Raw genomic sequence first — 25,507 nt, forward strand, 5'->3', positions numbered from 1 at the left:
TCAGGGTAATGTCTGGTAGTCCCCAGGGTCATCATTCTGGGAGGTGTTTAGGTGGTGGGCTGCGGATTGCAGAAGGGTTAGTTTCCTGGAACAAAGGACCTTTTCACATTACCTTAGATAAATAACTTCAGTCCCAGGAAGAAGGAAATTGCACTTCTTCATATCCACCTTCTGGGAAATTCTACTGAATGAAAGCACTGAAGGTGCAGTGGGAACAAACAGTGAGAGCGTGACCAGTACATTCAGCAACTCAGGGTAGTGAGTATGGAGGCCCATTGAGAGGTCTGGAAATAGAAGATGTGTGTATCTTGACTTCCTGGGAAACGGGAAGAGGCTGGGCAGGCTTGTCTGCATGCAGGGGCACTATCACAATTGGGTACCCTCCAGGAGAGTTCCCATGCTCCTAGGGAAACTACGCTTTCTGCTTGTTAGGTTTGGCAAGACAGAGGAAAAGAGAGAGAGAGACCTGAGTCAAGAACTATTTCTGCCAGAAGGTTTATTCCATTAATGTGTAGGGGAGACTGAACCAGATCAGTTCCCATGAATGAAGGAAAGCATGGGCTTGACAAGGCTTTTAGGAAGGGTTCAGACAGAGTAATGGGCAATTTTGAAATCAGTGGTATGCAAGGTGACACAGTCCTTGTGATCCGATGACATCTGGTAGGTTAAATCATAGGCTCTTGATTAGCCACTATCTCAGTACAAAGCATTCCAGCCCGAAGGCTGCTAGACGCAACCCATAAGACGTTCCCTTGATGATGATGGTAAAGTTTACCCCTTCCCAGGAGAGGATCTCAGTTCCCAGAGCAGAAAAGGGAAAGGGGAGGAGGAGTAGGGGGAAAGTTGCTTAACCTGCCTGTGCTGATGTGAAACTAGCCTTGAGGCCTAATACGGCTTTTAAAGGTCAGGATTAGAAAGTCTGAATCAGAAGGTTGAGCAGAGGCTGTCTCAGAACACCCTGAAATGCTTGGCATTTCTCTGAAGGCTTTGGGCTGTTTTCCAGTGGACTTCCTGAGAGAAGATGCCCCCAGCAACAGGGCCTGGCAAAATAGGAAGCACATTTCCCCAGCTCTCCAGAGTTATTTCTGAGGCCCCGGAAGAGTGGGACAGAGCCAGTTACACGCACAGGGCTGCCAGGCAGAGATGGAGTCAGAGTGGTTGCTGTGGGTTCCAGGCTGTTAGCTCTTGGTCCTTCGAGGTCTGGAAGATGCTAAAGACATTACCCTCTTCTCCCAGGGGACTCTAACTGTATGTAACATCTTTTTCTTCCTTCTCCGCAGAGCACGTCAGTGTGACATTGAAGGTGCTATTCACAGAAGTCATTAAGCTCCAGCTTCCCAAAATATGAACCACTGGTGCACTGGAGCTGGCTTGTACCAATGTGTAAGGTAAGAATTGATTGTCAAATTTTAAGAAATTTTGCAAGATGGTTGTTAAACTCAGCCTTCATTCAAAATTAAATTATAAAAATAAATTATTTTAAAGACAAGGGTAATAAATACTTAAAGTTACTTTCTAGTTAGTTTTCTTAGATTTTAGTGTTATCTATGCTCTTGAGGTTATTTATATCTATTGTAGCTCTACTTTGTAATGATGTACTACTGGGCATGTCTTCCCAACTCCATATGGCTTTAAATCAGCTATGTTGAAAACATTTATACGACAGAAATTGGCAAATGCTACAAACTAGGGCTTATTTTACTGTTTGTCGCTCTAGACTTAAGAAAGTGATGGAAGAAATGTTACTAATGCAGATTCTGCTTAAAAGTGGGTCATGTTTGTAGTCATTACATCATGAATAGGACAAAAAACGAGGCAATATTTTTTTGGTATTTGAAAAGCATTACCCAAATGAGTAAAGAAGTCATTCACATCACTGATGAATACGTGCCAATACATAAGCCTTTGTTGAATTCCTTTTTTCATTACTTAACTTAAATGAAAATATCAACCAACATTCATATCAGAAGTACACCAGTTCATCAGCTGCAACCACACATTATGTAGCAATATATGTTTGGAAAAAATCAACAAAAACATTCTGCAAGAATCAATTGGTTATATGGAATTTACAATAAAGTTTATTAAATAAAATAAAATTTTATTATAATTTATGAAATTGTGTGCCACACATCCTTTGTAGCAGTAAAATTTAGAAAAATGTGCACCTGCCTCTATAGAGAATCAGTTGAACATTTATCAGCACACCACCACGTAAAACAATATTTGTTTAAAAAGTTATTCTGATTCCTGATGTATGTGTTTTAAGGGTTTTTTTGTTTTATTTTAAAGTGTCCATGGTGAAAGCTACCACTGCTTTGAAAGTCTGTTTTAAAAAAAATGCTTTTACTAAATCAATGTAAAGATTAAGCATAAAAGTTGTGGACTACTGAAGGGGTACTAAAGAACAATCATATTTAAGTTCAGGTAATAGCTACATTGGGAGCTGTCAGGGGGAAGCTCTTTTTATTTACTGGAAGACAATAAAATGACCACATTTAGAATTAATAATCCTAGTGCATGCTCGGAAAAGCTGCTGCAATGAGGCTTCTTCCTTCTGCTGCAGCCATATAAGGGGGAGATAGAAGAGCCAGAAGAAACTGGCATATAACTTTCTAAGTAAGAGGAGCCTGGAAAGGAAATACATTCAGCAGTGTAAATATGCGAATCAATTGTCTGTATCTGTAAGGGAGTAGAATGTGAGCAGGTTTTTGGTTTCAAGCTATACAGAAAAACCTGGCTCTAAAAGTCAAATAATATATTTCTTAGAGGGATTTATTCCAGAATAAATTAGAATTAGTGATGATTTGGAAGAAGGCTTTGATTAGTTATACCAATGATTAATACAGACATGGATTAGTGAAATTAAACGAAACTTGTGAGATATCTTGTTTTTTTCTTTCGGGGACGTGTTGAGGTAGGGGATAGTAATGAGCAATGGTGTTCCCATCTACTTTTCTCCGCAGGAACAGAGACATTATCTTCAAGATGCTGCTCGTCAGAGAAAGACAGAGCCGTGGCTGGCAGGTCTTCATCCTCCCAAGCCAAGGAGCATGGAAGCCATTGGAGAGCTAGTTTGCAGTCCCGCTTCACTAATATCTAGCTGTAGGATTTTGGAGAAGGTGTACAGGTTCCCTGAGCTTTAGTTTCCTCATTTATAACATGAAGAAAACAATTTCTTCTTATATATAAAGAAGGACTATCTATGTCCATGTGCTTGGTCGCACGTTGATTATCTATGGAGACAAACGGGTACCAGCGATCGCCTCTGAGAAAGGAAACTTACTTTCCACGGCACGACTTCCCGTACTCGTGGCAAAATTTACAGAAGCGGATGAAGCACTGCTTCACTGGTGACCACTCCAGCGAAGGCAAAGGCAGGGACAAACAGGAAAGAGACCAAGGAATAATCACTTGGGTCTGTATGACACACTTGCTTTTAAAGGGTTGTAGTGGAGGAAGATGTTGGTCAAGTCCATGGGCCTAGAAGCTTCGGCAGAGTTCTTAGGATTTTTGTATGTAGACTAAGTTTTAAGAATGTTTGAGCTGGGGTGACGAAATTCTGATCAAAGGCGGCATTTGGGAAAGGTTGGTGCGATGGGCGGGGTACTTATCAGACTCAGGCCAGTGGCTCCACTCGGAAACAGACACAAAGACCGCTTCAAGGAGCAGGAGGCTGCCTGGGTTGTTGGGACCAGAAAGGCGGAGGCCGAACCCTCCAGGTGGCGTCTGTAGTCAGGTCCGAGAGACGATCGGGTTGCTGTGGAAGCCGTGACGGAGGGTGCCGCCTGTTCTGGCGAGGGCGTGGGACCCGTCGTAGCTCCCATTCCCAGGGCTTTAACCCCGTCCGCTCACAACATCCCCAAACTCCTTTTCCCAGGAGTTTTTCTTGCAGCTCCGACTCCTCCTTCGCGGGCCCCTGCACGCTTGTCACTCACTTGCGCGCAGCCAATCAACACCTACAGGTTGGGCTACTGGGTCAAAGGGGAAGGGGCGGCTCCTCCTTGAGCGCCAATGAATGCTCAGACTTCCACGAGGGGGCGGGCCTTCCGGGGCGCCAATGAATGCTCAGACTTCCACGAGGGGGCGGGCCTGCCGGGGCGAGCAAGCCAATCACGGACTCCCGGCGGCCGGTGGCCTGGATACAGTGGGTCGCGCTCTTGCTTCCTCAGCATGGCGGCCGCTAAGGACGGTTGTGGTACAAGCGAAGTGGCGGCAGGGAACGGGCGGAGACTTCATCTGGGGATTCCTGAGGCCGTGTTTGTGGTAAGAGGCACGCTGTCCCCCTGCCCCTGCCCGGGCTTCGACTGTTGGGGGAAGGAGCTGAGCTGAAGGTCCAGGCAGGGAGTCCCGCCCGGGCCCGCCCGGAAGAAACGCGGCCTGAGGAGGCCCTAGAAGGGGAGGGGCGCGGGCCGGCCCACGCCTGATTTCGTCCCCGGCTCCCTGGAAAAGGCGAGGCCCGAGCATGTCGTGGATCAGCCTGGACGCTGCAGCGACATACAAATGAACATTGAGAACGCAGTTAATAGGCAGGACAGCTGGCGCTAGCCGGGAGACATGGGGGAGGAGACTGATGGCCGAGCGCGGTGGTGGGAGTCGCGTGTGAAGTCTTTTGTGTCTTGCTGAGGAAGTTAGGCTTCATCCAGTAGGCAGTGAGCTGTCGTTAGAAGGTGTCTGAGTAAAGCCGCGATATAACCGTAGTTGGTTTTAGGCCCATCATTCTAACGACTTAGTAGAGAACGAATTGTCCGGAGTTGAGAGAGGAGGCAGGGAACGCAGTTTGGAGGCTTCACAGAACAGGGAGACCAACCCCAGTCCAAACAGAGAGAAGGAGGCAGACGCTATCAACTCCATCCTCCTATCGAGCTATTCCAGAAATAGTATTTGAAAACTACTTGAATAATGAGAAAAAACCTGTCACTGGCTTTCCAGGCCACCATCATCTGTCTTTCCTCATTTAGTTGTACTGAGCTACTATTAAATCTTAATGGAATTTTCTCGATCTTTTGGTTTGTTCCTATATTGCCTTACCTATACCTTTTTGCCGTGTCTTACTTACATCCTTCCAAAGACCCATTTCTTTTCGTTTAGACCACTCTTTGTATTGTACATTTGTATTTGCTGATTAAATTTTCCAATTATTTTCTTTAGTGATTTTGTGATTCCTCCCTGAGCTGTGCCATCTTATTTCTTTACATTTATCTCTCAACTAAATGTAACAAGAGAAACAATTTGTTGGGTGTCTGGCATATCTTAATGATTTTACAAAACTCCAGGAGGTGGTTACTGTCATCAGTCCCATTTTACAGATGATGATACCTGAGGCACAGAGCCCTTGAGTAACTTGCCCCAGGTCACACAAGATGTAAGTGAAGTATCCAGGATTTGAATTTGGGCAATCTGTAGGGTTTCAGAACCTCAGCTTACCCCACATGCTCTGCTACTGGGAGGAAAATGGGGTAGTTCGCTTGCATAGTGCCACTTCTCCTAGTCCTAGCACAGTGCCATCGTAGTATATAAGCTCTTAACTAGGGGTCTAATTGAATTTCCATAGTGCCTTAAATATCATAGTGCTCAGCTGGAGATGGCTTCAGAAATCTAATTCAAGAGGATAAACTTTATCTGAGAGCTTTATAGAGTCTTATCTTAAAATGCCTTTTTTTCCTAAAATTTTATGGGCTATTTTTTCTAGACCTTAAAAGTCCTACCTACATGATGTAATAAGCAACCTACATTTTACATAATTATTTTATACTCCCAAACTAAAGAACATTGGCTTCTAAATAGACCAGAATTTGAATCCTGTCTCTGCTTCCCAATTGCTGCCTAGCCTTGAGCATATTATTTTACCACTTTAACCCTCAGTTTCTTTAACTGAGGTTCAGATGACAATATTCTCAGAGTTGTTATGAGAAACAGAAAATTTGCTTTCAGTATTGACCTACTACTACATTTGCTGTTTCTCATAAAAACTCATCTAGTTCCTGATCCTTATTTAATTAACTCTCTTTTCTTCAAGGACCAGCATATGTGGTATATATTAAACAGTTTTTAACACTAGTTTTACTGCTTTTCTTTTGACTAATTATTCCTATTAAAAAAAAGATTGTTCTGTTTGCCTTTATTTCAACCACTTGATATTTAAGGAAGCATTTATGGCTTGCCTTGAGAACCTAATGACTATATTGAGCATGATTTCTATGGCAGAATTTGTAGAATTAAAAATAAGTAGATAAAGTTGATCATTTCAGCACACAACCTGTTGAATCATTTTGTGACTAGGGCACATGAATAGGCAGTGTGTTTGATTGTTGGTAATTTTCATACTTACTACTAGGGCCACATGGGAAATGCATAAAAGAGGCAAGGTCATCCTTCTTTCCCTTTTTTTTTTTTTTTTTGGTGACCGGTAAGGGGATCACAACCCTTGGCTTGGTGTCGTCCGCACCGCGCTCAGCCAGTGAGTGCACCAGCCATCCCTATATAGGATCTGAACCTGCTGTGGGAGCGCTGCACTCTCCTGAGTGAGCCACGGGGTCGGCCCCTTCTTTCCCTTTCTATAAATAAAACTTAAAAGAGGAAGGTGAAAGAATAAATTATCTATATGTGCATTTTCTGAAATGGTCTCTAACTTTTTACAACTCTTTTTTTTGGTTAAGAACAAACCTTTAGAGAGAAAGAAACAAAGCTTTTTTCTTTTATATTTTAAAAACAAAGCAATCAAAAAATCAGATTAGTGGCATGGATTCTAAAATTGGCAATGTATTATTTTTGATATTAAAGGAAGATGTAGATTCTTTCATGAAACAGCCTGGGAATGAGACTGCAGATACAGTACTAAAAAAGCTGGATGAACAGTACCAGAAGTATAAGTTTATGGAACTCAACCTTGCTCAAAAAAAAAGGAGGTAAGTGTCAAAATTTCTAAGTTAAGTTTTTAATCTTATATGACTTGAACTTTCAAAAAATTGCGATATAATTTACATACAATAAAATGTCCAGATGTTAAATGTTCATTTTGATGGATTTTGACACATTTATACAGTTCTGTAAGCATTGCTCAGATGAGTATGTGGCATATTTACATCACCCCAGGAGGTTCCCTCATGCTCCTTTCTGGTCAACTCCCTCCTCAGTTCCCCAGCAACCACTGTTCTCATTTTTCTCATGCTAAATTAGTTTTGTTTGTTCTTGAAGTTCATATAAATGGAATCATATAGTAACTATTGTTTTTGTGTCAGGTTTCTTACACTTATTATAATGCTTTGAGAGTCATTCATGGTGTGTGTATTGGTAAATTAGTTCCTTTTTAGTGCTGAGTCATGTTCCATTATATGTGGATGTACCACAATTTTTATCTCTTTTTTATCTGTTTGTCTACTGATGGGATTTGGGTCGTTCCCCCTTTTTGGCTTTAAATCTTTGTGTGGACATATGTTTTTATTTCTCTTGGGTAAATACCTAGGGGTGGAATTGCTGAGTTTAATGATAAGTGTATGTTCGATTTTATGAGAAACTGTCAAAAGTCCTCCAAGGTAGCTGTACTTTGTTACACTCCCACCAGCAATGTGTGAGAGTTCCAGTTGTTCCACATCCTTGCCAACACTTGATATTTCCAGTCTAAAGATGGTTTTGAAAACAGAATGAATATTGAAGACCTTGTTCCAAAGCATCTAGTATCATAACATCTTAGATGTCTAGTTCATCTTTCTCATTTTGCCAGTGAAATGAGGGACCCATGGAAGTTATGACTTTCTGTGATTTCATAACATATAAGTATAGGACAAAGATATCTATGGTACTAACTCTTTGTTTCCCTATATTATTTTAGATAGCTATAAAGTCAGTTTGCTATAATAAATATTTACGGATATCTATTTGCTATGTGCATGTGCCAGCATTCTTCTGTCAGTTAAATACTGGGATGCCAACTAAAAACACTATGAACGGTATGTTATAATTTTGGAAAAAAATGTATGTATGCACAGAAATGTCTGGAAAAATCCACACTAAAGGTCTATTAACAGTGATAATCCCTGGGTGGTGAGAATATGGTGTTTTCCTTATTTTTGCTTGTCTTTATTCTCAGTTTTCTACAATGTACATGTACTGGTTTTGTGATAATAAAAGTTTTTATTTTTAAAAAAAGAATGAAGCCATTGGATTCAAGATTGCCTACAGGGAGGTTACAGATACAGAAGAAAATGGGCCTTGGGACCACTCCCTGGGAGAGAGGAGGAAATTTGTATATCAAAGTTATATTGCTGACTCTAGTACTGTGGTATCATAGGGTACTCACTCCTACCTTACATATGCTTTAGGCCTGAATGTGTGGTGTGTAGGGGCATAGTAAAAATTGCAGTATATACCTGCAGCCCTCCTAATTAGATGCACTTGGGATGCATCAGTTAGCAAAACAGGCAAAATCCCTGGCCTTGGGGAGGTTACAGTCCAGTGGGATCTAGACAGTCTAGACAGTAAACATTTGATTCAATACAGTTAATATTTATTATACACTTACTATGCGTCAGGCCTTATCCTAGGCACTTAGAATACATCAGTAAACAAAACATGAAAATGGGTGTCCTCATGGAGCTAACATTCTAGTGAGATAAATAAATTATATAGTGGGTTAGAAGGTGATAAGTGATAGGCAGATAAGAAATAAAGCAGAGTAAGGGGTATGGAGTGTTGGGAGGTAGGAACCACTGAGGGTTTTGAGAAGAGGAGTGGCATGATCTGACCTTTCCCTGTTATCTGAATCACTTGGGTTGCTGGTTGATAATATTCTCAAGAAGGGCAGAAACAAGGAGGTCCGTTAGGAGGCCCTCTCACTAATATAGGTGAGGTTGATGGTGGCTTGCACCAGGGTGGTAGCAGTGGGGGTGGTGGGAACGAGTCAGATTCTGGATCTATTTTGAAGTTAGAACAAGCATGAACTGGTGGATTAGAAGTGAGATTTGGAAGGGAGGCATGAAGCATGCCTCCCAGGTCTGAGTGACTAGAAGGGGAGAGCTATAATCTGAGATGGGGAAGACTGTGGGTGGAACAGGTTTGAGGAAAATTAGGAGTCGGTTCTGGACACATTTGAGATGCCTTTTGTACATCCGAGTGGACATGTTATGTAGGCAATTAAATATATGAGTCTAAAGTTTGGTAAGATCTGGAGATAAAAATTTGGGAATCATCAGTATTTAAAGCCAGGGGACTGGATGAGCTCAAGCACCAAGACAGTGTGTGTAGGTGAAGAGAAAGTGATTAAAGATCCCGGCACTGCAACAGTAAGAAGTTAGGGAGAAGAAGGGTAGCAGCAAAGTAAGATAAGGACTGAGAATGGACTTGGAAGTCATTGGTGTTCTGGATGGGAACAATGTCAGTCCAGTGTGTGTTAAAAGAGAATGGTAGAATTAGAATAAGGAAAACTTTCTTGAAGAGTTTTACCCATTTTAATGTGGATTGGTTGTCTTTTTTATTTGTAGGAGTTCTTTATGTATCGGATACTAATCCTTTCAGGTTATATGTGTAAGAAATTTTTCTTCCTTTTGTAGTCTGTCATTTTTCTTTCTTTATGATTTCTTTTGATCAGTTGCTCTTAATTTAAATGTTTTCAGTCAAAATTTCCCTTTATAGTTAACACTTTTTGTATATTGTTTAAGAAATCCTGTCCTATATTTCATGTTCAAAAAGACAAACTCCTATGTTTTCTTCTAAAAATTTTAAAATTTGCTTTTCACAGTTAAGTTCTTAATCCATCAGAAATTTATTTTTATGTGTGGTGTGTGGTAGGCTTCCAATTTCTCTTTTAACATGAATACAGTGTGGATATAACATTTCGCTCAGCACCGTTTAATTTTAATGTAGTCTGATTCAACAATCTTTTTCCTTAATGGTTAGTGCTTTTTGTATTTTGTTTAAGAAATCTTTGCCTATCCCAACTTCATGAAGATATCCTCCCATGTTATCTTCTAAAAAGCTTTACTGTTTTATCTTTCACATTTAGATCTACAATCCATGGGTTACTCAGAAGTGTGTTGCTAAATCTCAAAACAATTGTGTGATATTCAAGCATGTTTCTTTGTCATCCATTAAAATTGGTAGATCTACCGGCTTGATCATATTGAAGTTTGAAATTTTTTTTTGCAGCACTGCTTCATAGGTGTATTGGTCCTTTTTTGTGTTGCAATAACAGAGTACCTGAGACTGGGTAATTTCTAAATAACAGAGGTTTATTTGGCTTACGATCCTGGGACAACTGAATCTCGTGCGGGCCTCAGGCTGCTTCTACTCATGGCAGAAAGCAGCAGGCAGCTGGTGGATACAAGCAGATCCCATGGTGGGAGGAAGCAGGAGAGAGAGATAGGGGAGGTGCCAGGCTCCTTTTAAACAAACAGCTCTCGTGGGAAATAATAGAGCGAGAACTCACTCATGACCTGTCAGGTCCACCGCTGGCTGACCCGAACAGCCCTAGCCTCGTTCTTTGGTGGGCAAGCAAATGGCCCAGATTCCTCTTTCCCTCCTGTCCCCTTTGGAAGGAGACGGGGGAAGAGAACCGTGAAGAGAGATGAGCACACCGCGGCCCCAATTAGCCCGGTTAAAGGACACTCAGACGCGGCGGGGGTTCTGTCGAGCAGTTCCATTTATTATCACACAAGCACTTGCTTTTAAAGGCAACTGAGGAAGGGAGGTTTTTTACATAATCCTATCAGCTTAAAGGTCAAGGGCATGCATCCTGTCTCAGTGCCTAGCTATTGCAACCACGCAGTGCTCACAAGCGCAGAAGCACGTATTTGGCCAATAAGGGCTAAGGCAAGGTTCCTGCAGACACCCCCACCCTACTTCCTTCCAGCGCCGCCTTAAGCTGCCACGTTAATACGCCCTTGTGGGCCTATAATGGCACCGCTTGTAATGTCACTTAAGGTGGCGTTAGTTTTTAAGGCCCGACAATGACTGTCCTCCTTGTAGGGTGAGCGTTAATCCATTCAGGAGGCATCCGCCCCCGTGACCAAACTGCTCCCAACATTGCCAAGTTGGGGATCAGATTTTGACATGAGTTTTGGGGAGACAACACATCCAAACTCTGTCAGTAGTTTTGTGTATTGTTCTTCCATTAAGAGGCAGACAGTATCTAGTTGTCTCTCTATGATGCTCAATGCCTAGATCCATTAATTTTGAGTTGTAAAGTGATGATACTTGAATTCATTTATTAATAAGCTGGCATACGTCTATAAAAAGATATGTCCCCTCATATATTTTTTGGTAAACGTGGCTGCAGGAAATCAGTTTACCTCTCAGAGTTTCTTCCCTTGCAGGAATCTTAGTCCTGTAGTTCCCATCACCTCAGCACCTCTCTGCTCCCTCCAACAGAGAAGTTGTGTATTTTCTTTGGCTCTTGGAATGGTTGGAGGTGGGAATACTTGTCTGCTGCCAGCTACTCCATCTTACCCAAATCAATTTCTGTCTTTTTTTTTTTTTTTTTTACTTTTTAGTCTACTTTATGTTTTTGGCAGCTGGCCAGGACGGAGATACAAACCTTTAACCTTGGTATTATAAACACCGCACTTGAACCAACTGAGCAAACAGGCCAGCCCCTTTTTAGTCTATTTTATTAGGCACATGCAATTGCAGGGATTATTATGTCTTCTTGATGAAGTTAACCCTATATATAATAATGCTTATTGTCTTAAAGTCTGTTTTATTGGATACTTATAGTTACCCCAGCTTTTCTCTCAGCTAATATTTTCTTAGTGTATCTTTTTCTAATCCCTTTACTTTCAACCTATTTATCACATATTTAAGGGTATTCTCCATAAACAATATATGGTTGTTGTTTTTAAATCCAGCCATTTTAGATAAACTAATTTAACTTTTTGGGTATTTCAAAATCACCCTTTTTTTTTATTGTTATTTCACCATAATTTGTCTCTGTGTGGATATCTACTTACTTAACTTCGTTGATATAGGTCAGTTTCCTGTAGCTATAGATGCTTGTCTAGTTTGCCTTTATCCATAGAGGATTTTGCTTTTGCCAGGAGCTGTGAGTCAGTACCAACCTTGGGCCATTTGAGCCCAGTTCCAAATTGTTACATTTTTTCTGTGAACTCCCACACCAAGCTGCAAGCCCAGGCTCAGCACCAGCCCTCACCCCAACCTTTTGCCAGTCTTCACTGTTCGACTCAAGTTCTTTTCTCGTTTTTTCCCTTTTTATTTTTCTGGAATTTTCCTCACCCCTATGATGTTAGCTATGCAACAAAACTATTTTTGTGCATAAGCTAGTCATTTTGCAGCATATAGCTCTATGTAGTTTGGGTGCTAACCTTTTTCTTTACATAAGTTGTAAATCTTTTTTTGCAGCCTGTCATTTAACTTTACTATCAGGCTATATAAAAGTTCTTTAGTATTTCATAATTTATGGGGTACAGAGTTGACTATCAGTATTTGTGTACAGTATGTGATGATCACATCAATATTATTAGCATGTTCATCATTACAAATCATAATTATTCTTTGTGAACTTTACCCAATTGCTGCCTAACCCCCCTCTCCCTCCCCTTCTCACCTTTAGTAACTATAGTCTGTTTTCTCATTCTGAAAGTTCAACGTTTTATCGCGGTCTACTTCCTCCCATCCTTCCTTCCTCCCATCCTCCCTTCTTCCCATCCTCCCTTCCTCCCATCCTCCTTTCCTCCCTTCCTAGCCCCCACCCCTCCTTGCCTCCTTTCCTTCCCTTCCTCCTTTCCTTCCCTTCTCTCCCCTCCCCTCCCTTCCCACTTATGAGTGAGGACATGCAGTATATCTCTTTGTGTGCCTGGTTTATTTTGCTTAACATAATTTTCTCTAGCTCATCCATGTTGCTGCGAATGGCAGAATTCCGTTCTTTTTTATGGCTTAGTAGTATTACATTTTGTGTGTATATATGTGTATATATATATATATACACATACCACATTTTGCTTATCCAGTCATCCATCGATGGACATTTAGATTTGTTCCAACTCTTGGCTATTGTAAATAGCACTGCGATAAACATGGTAATGCAGGTGTCCCTTTGACATGATGATTTACTCTACGGCCATACCACCCTGAACGCGCCCGATCTCGTCTGACATGATGATTTCCATTCCTTTGGGTATATACCCAGCAGTGGGCTTGCTGGATCTTATCGTAGTTCCATCTGTAGTTGTTTGAGAAACCTCCATACTGTTTTCCATAATGGCTGTGCTAATTTATAGTCCTACCAACAGTAGAAGAATTCCCTTTTCTCCACATCTTTGCCAGCATTTGTTATTCCCAAATAGTGGCCAGTCTAACTGGGGTGAGATATCTCAGTGTGATTTTGATTTGCATTTCCCTGATGATTACTGATATTGAACATTTTTTTCATGTACCTGTTGGTCTTTTATCTTTTAATTAGGAATTTTGTGATTATCATTTTTTCATTTTTTTCTATCATATGTTAATTATTTTCCTCTCTCCTTCTGGATTTCCTTCTGGTTTTGGATGTTGACACTTCCAATTCTGCCTTCCATTTCTCTCTTCTCTTTTGCTGTCTTTTGTCGTTGTTTTTTAGCAAATAGATGGATATCTATGAATTTTTTTTTTAAATACCAAGTAATTTTGTTTGGTTCTTCTTAGAATGACTTATTTCTTCATATTACCAATATCCTTTTTTTTTCTTCTTGAGGTATTTTTAAATACTTACTATATAATCTTATCTTTTGGTATTTGTTAATTTTATTTTATATGATAAAGGTTGTTGCGTTTATTGTCTTTATTTTACTGTAGTTTAGTTGATCAGATTATTCATTTCTTTTGTCAGCTCATATTTCCTGAGGGCTGTCAGTTACATGTGGAAGTGGGGATGACTTAAGTCCCTCCTGGTAGGTAGGGTGGAGGAATGCTGCTGCTGTTATAGCCATGGAGTATGCCTTCTCCCCAACTGGGGGTCTCCGCCTCTGGGGGATTCTTTCTTTTCCTCTGCCCTCAGCTTTCTTTACTGTCATCACCTGAGGGAGTGGGAGTGGGGGCTACTGGGGACCAGAACTTATCATTCTCAGCTTCCCAGCTTGGCCCTCTCCCTGTCTCTGGCCAATTCTGCCATTTTTTCTACGCTGTGACAGTGATGGGGTAGGTTATATGATTTGATCAGGACAACTCGGAAGTAGGAGAAGAATATAGCTGGAACATTCTCCTTCAGCATCATTCTCCTTTTGAAGACTTGGTCTACTTCCATTCTAAGCTGCTGTCTCCCCTTTCACTCCCCTATCACCTCCCAGGACCTAGAGATCTCCATTGTTCTTATAATAACAAAAACCTACAACTGACCTGAGTGCCCTTTGACAGGAGAGTGGAAAAGAAGGTGTGTTATATTTGTAATGGAATATTACACAACAGTGAAAAGGAATGAACAAATCTTAGGAACTTAATTGAGTTAAAAAAGCAAATCCCAGAAAAAAATGCATTTAGCATGAGACCATTTGAATTAAGCTTAGAAACCAGCAACACTAAATAATATATTGTTTAGAGATACACACAAATGTGATGAAACTTTTTTGCAAGTGACCTGTACAGGGATTTGAACTCTTAACCTTGGTGTTATGACACTGCGCTCTAACCAACTGAGCCAACCAGCCAGCCCTGATGAAACTATTTGAAATAGAAAAAAGGGACTGTAAACTCAAAGTTCAGGGGAGCTGCCATCTTATGGGGTGAAACAGGGTGGGGAAGATTGTATTGCTTGAGCATGCATAGTGATCTTGTAGACTTGGTTTCTAAGTTGGCTGGGGCTGCAGCTGATTGATTCATTAAATGCCTTATAACATACATTACATGTAATGTTCATACATACAAAAATAAATCTTAAAAATCATTTACATGACCAAAAAACTTGATCTGAACATACTTCTTATGTTGCATATGTATCAGATATTTTACAAATGAATACATCTTTTTGGCATTTATCTATATGAACATATCATGCAAAAATAAGCAAAATTGAGTGATCTACAGCATCCATGTTGAATTGTAAATAGTTCACAGAACATCAGCCTTCAAATTAAGTAAGAAAAAATGATTGCTGAGTGTGTTTCTAGATGATTCACTGGACTTTATTATCAAATAGTGACATTAATATTTTTATTAATTTTTTTGTTTTTTAACTTATCAGTATACAGTGTAGTTGATTTTTATGTCCCTTTACCAATTCCTCCTTATCCCCACTCTCTCTCCCCTCCACTCCCCCATCAACATCATATCTGTTCACTTATCTTAACAAGTTCAAGGAATTACTGTGATCTTGTCAGGTCAGTAGCACAGGGTATAATAAAGTTTACCCTGCTAGTCTCCTCCACATACAGCACGACTTCCTTTATATGATGCAATACGTTTGTTTTCATTACCATATTTAAATTTTGTTTATATACTGGTCTCTAGTAATATTTAGTTAAGTTTACCCTGAAAGAGCAAGAACTTTGTTTTTATATTTTTAATCTGTTTTGTTACAAATTACATTATGATTTGACAGAGACCCTAGAACTATTTTGTACATTTCTCCATGCAAAACACATTAAAGCCTTGGGCAGTTTCTAATCAACTATAAAGAAGAGCTAAACCCCAGTGACAAAAAATGTATCATTGTTTCCTCTCTTTAAGTGACTTTGAGTATTTTCAGTGCATTATTTTTGTCGTATATTTTTGTCAGTGAGGTTGATTTTATTTGGGAGTCATTTGCTAGTAGTTTGCTAGTAGCTATAATATAACTTATCTGTTGAGTCTGATCAGTCTCATCATGCCTATCATTGTTTTTCTGAATTTCCTATGTTTAAGCCAATGATCCATTTATAATTTTAAGAGTAATTGTTACCTAACTTGAAAAGAAAATAGCATTTATCAATATAAACTTTAAGGAAAAAGTACCCAAAGCTTAAAAGAATCACTAAACTATACTCTATCATAACGTGGTGTGTTAGGCATTCAGGTGATATTGTGACAAGCGCACACACCAAGATGTCACTGTGTTTTGCCTGGCATTTAGATGACTGTGATAGATGTTTGCATACTGAATGCACTCACCAGGAGCAACTGTATGCAGCACTGGATAGGGGGTTGGCGGTTTTGAATTTAGAATGTGATATTTGAATGTATGTTATTTTTAAAATTAGTTTTAAAATTAATCTATTTAAAATGCAGTTCTAATCAAATGCAGAACTCCTGAAGCACCTCTGTAGAATACGGTCTGCTGTAGAAATGTTGAATAACAATGGGGTGTTTGACATATACACTGTAGGCATTCCATAAATATTTGCCATTATATCTCAAATACTTATATTAAATATTTATACCTTAAATATTTTATGTTTCATTAATGTTTTATTTTTATAGAAATATTTTATTAAAAGTTTTATAAATATTTGTCTTAAATACTTATAACTAAAAATATCTTAAATTTTTAATAAATAAAATTTATTAAATAACTCTAAAATACCTTAAGTATTTTATATTTGTAATTAGTTCTCAAGCATATGTCAATAGGTCGGCTGGTTAGCTCAGTTGGTTAGAGCGTGTTGTTGATACACCACGGTCCAGAGTTTGATCCCTGTTACCGGGCAGCTGTCCCCCAAAATAAATTTTAAAAAAAAGAACATGTCAATAGATGTAAAGCTAGTAAGACTGTGTCCTTGTTGGCTGGCTGGTTAGCTCAGTAGGCTAGAGCGCTACCTTGTAACACCAAAGTCAAGGATTCAGATCCCTGTACTGGCCAGCCACCAAAAAAAATAAATAAATAAAAAATGACTGTGTCCTGGTATTTATTCTTGCCAGCAAAATACTAAGTTAACCTTTTTCTTGTTCACAGACTTAAAGGTCAGATTCCTGAAATTAAGCAGACTTTGGAAATTCTCAAATACATGCAGAAGAAAAAAGTAAGAGCATTTTTGTTTGTAAATATGAGTGAACCAGCATATTTTGGCAGAAACTCATCTTCCTTGATTCTTTGGTCACTGGTATTTGATCTATGCTCTAGGAGCCAGTCGGCCTTCTTGATACACTGATGTTATAGACAGTGTGCTTCTGTAATAAGTGTGGCTTTGTAGCCTTCCCCCAAAAGTCAGGTTTAATCTAGGGCCCGTAGACTAAGTGTAGTGGTAAAAGAAATGAACGCTAGAGTAAGATGGCTGAGCATGGATTACATTACTTACACGTAGTGTGTGCACAACTTAAATACAATTTGAAATTGTTTTAGGTACAAAAAGCAAATGTCTTATATTGAAGTAGCAGCATCTAAGGGTTTTTGTTGGTGGTGGTGGTTTCCCTAAGAATAAGGAGCGAGTCCAAGATTTATATAGCTGGAAAGAATCTTAGAAATTATCTGTTTCAGAATTTCATTTCACACTTGTGGACACGGTTCAGAGAGATTACACTTGACCAGTGCGACTTAGCTAGTTAGTGGCAGAACTAAATTTGAAAGTCTTCTAAGTCTTAATCCACTCATTAAATAAAAGCAGACTGTAAAGATGAAATCTCATAAGTATATTGTATTGAAAAGATTGTATGCGTGTGTGCATATGATTTTTTACTTGACTGGTAGAATAACTACACTTCTAGTACATGATTATATGTGGTGAACTTTGTAAGAGACTTCAGAAACTTACTGGTTGTACAGGATGCACCAATTAAGTAATAATAGCCAATTCTTGTATAGCACATACTCTGTGTGCCAAGATACTGTTTCGTGTGAGAGAGTGTGTGGGTGTGGTGTGTGTGTGTGTGTGTGTGAACTCAGTGCTTACCACTGCCTTTGTAGGTGTAGAGGATATTATTGTCATCATTTTACAGATAAGGAGCGTAAGCACAGAGAGATAGTGAAGCGCCAAATTTACACGGCTAGTAAGTGGCTGAACCAGAGTCCATGCCTAGCCATCTGGCTCTAGCGATCGTTCCTTTTACCACTATACTTAGTCTGCATGATGGCACTTTTTAAAATGTCTTAGGTTCAGCTGTGTGATCTCTCCTTAATAAACTTGATGTCCAACTGGCCTGTTCATGGTACTGTCATTTTTTTTGAAGGAGTCCACTAATTCACTGGAGACCAGATTCTTACTGGCAGATAACCTGTACTGCAAAGCTTCGGTTCCTCCTACTGATAAAGTGTGTCTGTGGTTGGGGGTAAGTAAATGTTATAGCTGCAGCTGACATATTTGTAATCCAGTGTGTTTTCCCTAGCAAAATGGTATTGTTTGAGATATGTAAAGTGTTCATCTCCCTTAGATGTGGAAAGAATAAAGGGCCAGAGTTCAAATGGTCCATATTAGAAACTGACTGGAATTAGGAGTGTGATGAAGATCATACAAAGTACATGCTGAAGTCTCTCCCAATCAGTACAAAACTGACCAAACCCTACTTCTCCAGCTAATGCTTTATCTCTCTTAAGTAAAATAAAAATTATTGCTAAACTTCAGATAAATGTTTCTTCCCCATAACAGTTTAATAGTTCTAGAAAGATCCCTCTAAATTTAAGGGGGAAAAGATTATTACAAAAACCTTGAGGTTAGAGGCTATTTTTTAACCGTCTATTTCCATTTTAGACTATTTCATAGACCTTGCTCAGGCCCTTGATCAGCCAGCCAGCTGTTCACAGGTCTTGGTTCCTCAGGCAAGTTCCCATACAAAGTAGCAAGCCAAGTGAAGCTCCCAGCTCTCCCAGCTTCCCCCACTGTGAGGATTTTTCCCTTGCTGCTGTCCTGTAGACTCTAGTGCTGTGAAAGATATGCAGATTAGTACATGAAAACTAGTGTCCCTATCCCTTAGTTCATCCTCCTGATTTTTATTAGTTGTAATGTTTTCAGAGTTTGTACACCATTTACATTTCATTCTACAGCCATCATTCCCACACTTGTTTAGTCTTAGTTCTATATTTAAAAGGAAGGATTCAATGTTTATCACTAAGACTTTTAAAAAATACTTCGAAGTGTAGAAACTACACCTGAATGTCTCGGTGTAGAATGATTTTCTGTATTTGTGTTGTTGTTTTTTTTGTAGAAATTCTGTGACCTTTTGATTCACAAATTCAAGTATTTATTTCAGGAAAGATGAGTTCTGTTGTGTATTTGAATGTGACTGTTGTCCCATTTCTTTATTATCTTTTTTGAGAATGATAAATATGCTTATGTTGGATCTTCGACTGTTTTCAATATCTGTATGTTCTCTGTTTCCAAATATTTGTTCTTTTTTGTTTTGTGTGATTATCTCTGGGTTCCTCCCCCTGACTTTGGGTTTTCTCTTGTAGTTATTCTTTTTCGTTGCTTCTACTCTGTCTTTCATAACTGTTCTATATATTTGTTTATTTTCTTTGCTGAGCTCTTCTAGCTCTTTTCATCTTTCTTTTGTTTCATACCTGTTACCTGAATGCTTGGATTCTGATTTCTCCTGTAGACTGGCACTTGCCACACTCTTCCCCATCTCAGTAAATGGTAGAACCTTTTGCCTAGTTGCTCACAACAAAAACCTTTGAGTCATCTTTGATGTTTTTTTGTATTTCTCAACCAGTCCTTCAGCAAACCCTATTGGTTCTTTCTTCCAGATATATTGAGGAGTCAGTCACTTCTCACTTCTCTGCTGCTGCTACCCTCGTCCAGGCCACATTTGTCTCTTGCCAGGGCTCTGGGAATAACATCTGTATTAGTTTGCTAGGGCTGCCATAACAAAGTATCACAAACTGAGTGGCTTAAGTAATAGAAATAGATTGTCTCGTGATTCTGGAGGCCAGAAGTCTGGGATCTACCCCAGAATCAGGGTTGGTTCCTTCTGAGGGCTCTGAGGAAAAATCTTTTCCATGCTTCTCCCTTACCTCCTAGTGTTCACTGAGAAGTTTTGGCATTTCTTGGTGTGTAGAAGTATTACTCTGGTTTCTGCCTTCACACGTGTTCATGTATATGTTCACCTTTACTCTTTTTATAAGGACACCAGCCATACTGGATTAGAGACCACCCTAAAGACCTCATTTTAACTTACCTTTGTAAAGTTCCTATCTCCAAATAAGGTCACATTCTGAGGTACTAGTGGTTAGGATCCCAACATATTTTTTGTGGTGGAGACAATTCAATCCATAATACCGAATTTTCACGTAAAGTCGCATTCACAGGTACCAGGGGTTAAAACTTCAATATTATCTTTTTGGGGGACACAGTTCAATCCATAGTAATGTCCTAATTTACTTTCTTCTACCCTTTACTTCCTAAAGCCTTTCCAGTACAGCAGATACAGTGATCCTTTAAAATCTCAGTTAGGTCACGCTGTTATTCCGCCCAAAATCTTCCTGTTGTTTTTCATCTCATTCCAAGGAAAAGACCAAGTTCTTTGAGTGGCTGACGAGTTTCCACACAGCCTGGTACTCTCTGTTACTTCTCTTATGTAATGCCCCACTTCCTTACATGGCCACACTTGGACTTCTTGGTAGACCTAGACCATGCTGAGAGTGGCCCTGCCTCAGAGCCTTTATTCTGGCTCTTTCCTCTGCCTGAGTTGCCAGAGTAATGCTTTTAAGACATGTCAGATTATGTTACTTCTCTGTTCAGGATTCTAGTGGTTTCCCCTGTCACCAAGGGTAGAATGCAGAGGCTTCCCCTCCATAAGTCAGTCCCTTTCCTTCTCATTTCCTCCTATTCTTTTGCTCACTCTGCTGTACCCATAGTGGCCTCCTGAGTGTTCCTGGAACCTGCCAGCATGGCCCCCCTGCCTTTCTACTTCTGTGCTCTTCACACTCAATCCTTCGAGTTCCCTGCTCTAATTGCTAGCTCCCCCCGAGAAACTTGCTCTGACTTGTCTGTTAGCATCCTTTTGTGTCACTCTGTTTATCTTGTACTGTTTTTCTTCAGAGCACTCAGCACTCCCTGATATATTATTGATCGTTATGTCTACCAGTTGCCTGGCGCATAATAAATGCTTAATGATTTTTCTTAGATGAGTGACATTTTTGTTATTTTATCAGACTTATACACACCAATGTTTAAAAGAGCAAATAGGACAGAAAGTCTTAAAATAGAAAGTGGCAGTCTCCTGCTCCATCCTCAGATGCAGCCACTTTTAATCATTTCTGTACATCTGTATGTACCTAAATATTGGGGTTTTGTTGTTGATTATGTAAAAGGGGGATTATATTATACATATTGTTCAGTACCTAGCTTTTCACTTAATATCACAGATATCTTTCCTTGTGAATAGATATAGTTTGCCTCCTTGGTTTTATTGGGTTCATAATATTCTGTGGTGGGGCTATGCCATAGTATTCCCAAGTCAAGGAGTATTTAGGTTGTTTTCAAGTTTTTTGTATAGTGAATAATGCTGTAGTGAACATCTTTGCACATGTAAACTTGTACACATAGGCATATATACATTTTATTTTTCATTGACACATAATTGTACATATTTATGGGGTACTATGGGATATTTGGGTACACATATACAATGTGTAATGATCAAATCAGGGTAATTAGCATATTCATCACCACAAACACTTGTCATTTCTTTGTGTTGAGAACATTCAAAATTCTCTCTTCTAGCTATTCAAAATTGTACAATAAATTGTTGTTAACTGTAGTCACACTACAGTGCTATGGAACACTAGAGCTTATTTCTCCTATCCAGCTGTAATTTTGTATCCATTGACCATCCTCTCCCTATACCAACCTCTCTCCCCTTCCCAGGCTCTAGTAACTACTACTCTACTCTCTACTTCTATGAGATCTACATTTTTAGCTTCCACATGTGACTGAGAATGTGCAGTATTTGTTTTTCTGTACCTGGCTTATTTCACTTAACGTAATGTCCCCCAGGTTCATCCATGTTGCACAAAGGCATATATTTGTATGCTGCTTCAAAATGGAATTGCATGTTTAACATTTTGGTAGATACCATGAAATTGCTTTCACGAAAAGACTGTACCAATTTATATCTTCTCCAGCAGTATATAAAAATATCCTTTTATTGACAGCCTCACCCACATTTTTAGGTTTTTGCTAGTTTTATAGTTGAAAATGCTATCTGATTATAGTCTTTTGTTTGACAAGATGCTAATTCATATTTTATCTTCTGTTTGCCTGCCTAATTATGTTCTTGGCTCACTTTTCTGTTGGATTCTTTTTTTTTTTATAGATGTCCAGGTTTTCTTTATATGCTATATATTTGTGATACAGAGTCTTCTGTTACATATTGCAAATACTTTTTCTGATCTGTAACGTGTCTTTGTGTGTGGTAACTTTTATAGAAGTTTTAAAGTTTATCAACATTGTCAGATATTTATAATTTTATATATCTTAATGTACTCCTTTCACCAAATTTGTAAACTTTTTTTTCTAATATTTTTATACTTAAAAAATATTTTTAAACTTACTTGTTAAAGATAACATGAAAAGATAAGCAACTCAATAGATTAAGGTGAGTGACTTCCAAAAAGAGGATATCCAATGGCCAGTAAACATATGAAAAGTTGTTCAACTTCATTAGTGAACAGAGAAATGCAAATTAAAAGAACAATGTGATCCCACCGCACATCCATCAGAACAGCAGGGTGATACTAAGTGATGGTAGGACGTGGAACAATGAGAGCACTGATTCACTGTTGCTGGAGATGTAAATGGATACAGTAACAGGGGAAACTGTTTGGCAGTATCTATTAAAGCAGAACAGACGCCATAATAGTTCTATGCCTATCTCAGTCTCTTTGTACATCTTGCTATATATAGCAGAAATGTGTATAAATAGTCACCAAAAGAGAGGTATAAGAATGTTCATATCAGCACTTTTTCGAGTAGCCAAAACATGGAAAGGACTCAAATATTCATTACAGTCGAATGGATGACTAAATTGTGGTATGTCCAAGCAATGGAATACTACACAGCACAGAGGAGGAATGAACTCCTGCTACATACCACTGTAACAAGGGTGAGTCTCACAAACACAAAGGTGAGTGAAAGAAGCTTTCTTACTTTTCTATTGCTGCATAATGAATTACCACAAATTTAGAGGCTTAAAATGACACCCATTTATTACCTCTGAGCTCTAGAGGTCACATGTCCATATGGGCTTGCCTGTGTACTCTGCTCAGGGTCCCACAAGGTCAAAATTAAAGTGTCAACAGGTCTGTACTGGAAGCTCTGGGGGAGAGTCCACTTCCACCCTGTATACATTGTTGGCAGAATCCAGTTCTCTGTGGTTGTAGGGCTGAGGTCACTGTTACCTTGCTGGCTTTCAGCCAGGGGTCATTTGCAGCTTCTAGAAGTACCTGCATTCCTTGGCTCGGGGCCCTTTCTATCTTCAAAGCCAACAATGGCATGATTAATTCTTCTTACACTTTGAATCTTTTCAACTTGCCCTTCTGCCACCAGCCAGAGTTCTCTGCCACTAGTTCCCTGTTCTAAAGGGCTTTTGTTATTAGATTAGGCCTACCCAGGTAATCTCTGTATATTAAGACCAACACTTAGAAATAACATATCTCATCAGAGTCACAAGTTCCAGAGATTAAGGTAGGACAGTGTGGGCACAGAGAGACATAATTCTGCCTGCTACAGAAAGAGCATATACTTTGTGATTCCATTTATGTAAAGTTTAAATATAGGCAAAACTACACTGTTAGAAGTCAGGATAACGATTACCTTTGGGGTGGGGTTGCTGACGGTAACTGGAAGGGGGCACAACGAGGTTGCTGGGGTGTTGGTGATGATCTGTTCCTTGATCTGGATATTGGGTTCACGGGTGTGTTAAGTTTGTTAAAATACATCAAGTTATGTGTTTATGATGTGGGTACTTTTCTATATGTGTATAATGTTTAAATATAAACAAAAAATCAGAAAACTGCATAAAACAAATTGCAAGTTAACGAATCTGTTATTAGTGAGGGTTCAATCGGAGAAACAGAACCATATAAGCTTGTGTACAAAGATGCAAGTTGTTGTGTGCATATGTGTGTGTAATACCTCATGAATTCATATTGTTACTTCCAATTCAAATTCAGGACAACAGAGTTTTTACTTAACTTGTTCCTCTGTTTTCTTCTTTCTTCTATGCCAAGAGTCCTGGTTCTCCAAAATACCAAGGGTGATAGAATTAGACTGGACAATATTACTCATTTGCTTTGTTCCTTATCACACGCAAAGCGTTCTTAGAATAACACCACTCAACACTGTTGCCGCTGACATTTTTCCATATGCTCTTCCTGTCCTTTCCCATTCTTTATAGGGTTGTGCCCATATTGTTGGAGCACAGAGCCATTATATACTCTGTTCCCTCGCCTGTGTGCACACGTGTGCTCTCTCTCTCTCCTCTCTCTCTCGTCCTTCATTTATCCTTGTTCTCCATTGTAAGTATGTACATTGCTGTCTTTGTGTTGATGTCCCCCCAGTCATTTTGGTCATCTGATACTCATTGTCTAATAGTTTCTTTAGCATTTATGGGAACAATGTTCTCTCAGTTCTCACATGTTGCTAATAACTTCTGTGGCCTTTTTACCTAAAAATCAGTTTTGCTGGTTGTAAAATCCTCAACTCATATTTTATTTCCTTGAGCATCTTATACATTGCTTCATCTTCTTTTGTCATGAAGCATTGCTGTCAAAAAGTTTGATGGCAAACTCATTTTCTTTTTTTTTAATTTTAATTTTTTTTATTGTGTTAAAATACACATAATGTAAAATTAACCATTTTAAAGTGCACAATTCAGTGACCTTTAGTACATTCGCAATGGACCAACTGATTTGCTTTCCTTTATAATGACTTGTTCTTTTGGCCTGGATGCTTAAAGGAATTCTGAGTCAATTTCCCCAGGTATACAGTGTACCCTTTCATTTTGTCTCATTTTGCGCATGCGTGCGTGTATCTGACATTTCAGGAACATTTTGTTGAAATGAACTGTTTAGAATTTTTTCTGATCCCATACTTTGGTTTTCTTCTCTGGAGATTCCTGTTATATTTATGTTCAGTCTTTGCCTATATTCACTGTTTGTCACTTTCTCTTTAATACATTTCCTCTCATCTATTTTTATATTTTTAAGAAATTTCCTCATCTTCTGTACATCTTAAAGAATTATCTGTTGTAATTATTGGCTTCTGCATTCCTTCCAGTTTAGTCATCATTTCTGAAATAAATTTTTCTTTTATTTCTAATTCTTTCCTGAATTCTGTCACCTTATTTCTGAGTTTTCTAATTCTGGTTTATGTTTGTTCTTTCATATCTCTTAATGTTATTTATCTTGTTTTGAAATACATTATAATTTTCATCTATTTTATGCGCATGTCTTTCTGCTTTGCTTATGTTGTGTATAAAGAAGTTACTTTGTTCCTTATTCTTTTTTTATTATTATAACTTTAATTGAATTTGGCTTTGATCCATTTCCATGGTTATTTTTATGTAAAATTAATTTTCCTGAACTTTAAGGGAGGAATGATTCTAGAGCTCCTTTTTGGTTGTTCATATAAAGCAGTAAAAACATACAGCTGCTGGGATCCCTGGCTTTGTTTGCACC

General features: G+C 39.0%; 1 protein-coding gene across 1 annotated transcript in view; it reads left to right on the top strand.

The window, feature by feature from the left end:
* Window positions 1-4,131: 4,131 nt before the first annotated feature.
* Window positions 4,132-25,507, top strand: part of VBP1 (VHL binding protein 1) — a 28,008-nt gene continuing 6,632 nt past the window's right edge. The window contains exons 1-4 of the mRNA XM_063083845.1: window positions 4,132-4,266; window positions 6,784-6,908; window positions 16,850-16,916; window positions 18,061-18,159. Coding sequence (XP_062939915.1) covers window positions 4,174-4,266; window positions 6,784-6,908; window positions 16,850-16,916; window positions 18,061-18,159 — 384 coding nt within the window. The 5' untranslated portion in view covers window positions 4,132-4,173. The remainder of the gene's footprint in view (window positions 4,267-6,783; window positions 6,909-16,849; window positions 16,917-18,060; window positions 18,160-25,507) is intronic.

Source organism: Cynocephalus volans, chromosome X (genome assembly GCF_027409185.1).
Source record: "Cynocephalus volans isolate mCynVol1 chromosome X, mCynVol1.pri, whole genome shotgun sequence".
NCBI lineage: Eukaryota > Metazoa > Chordata > Mammalia > Dermoptera > Cynocephalidae > Cynocephalus > Cynocephalus volans.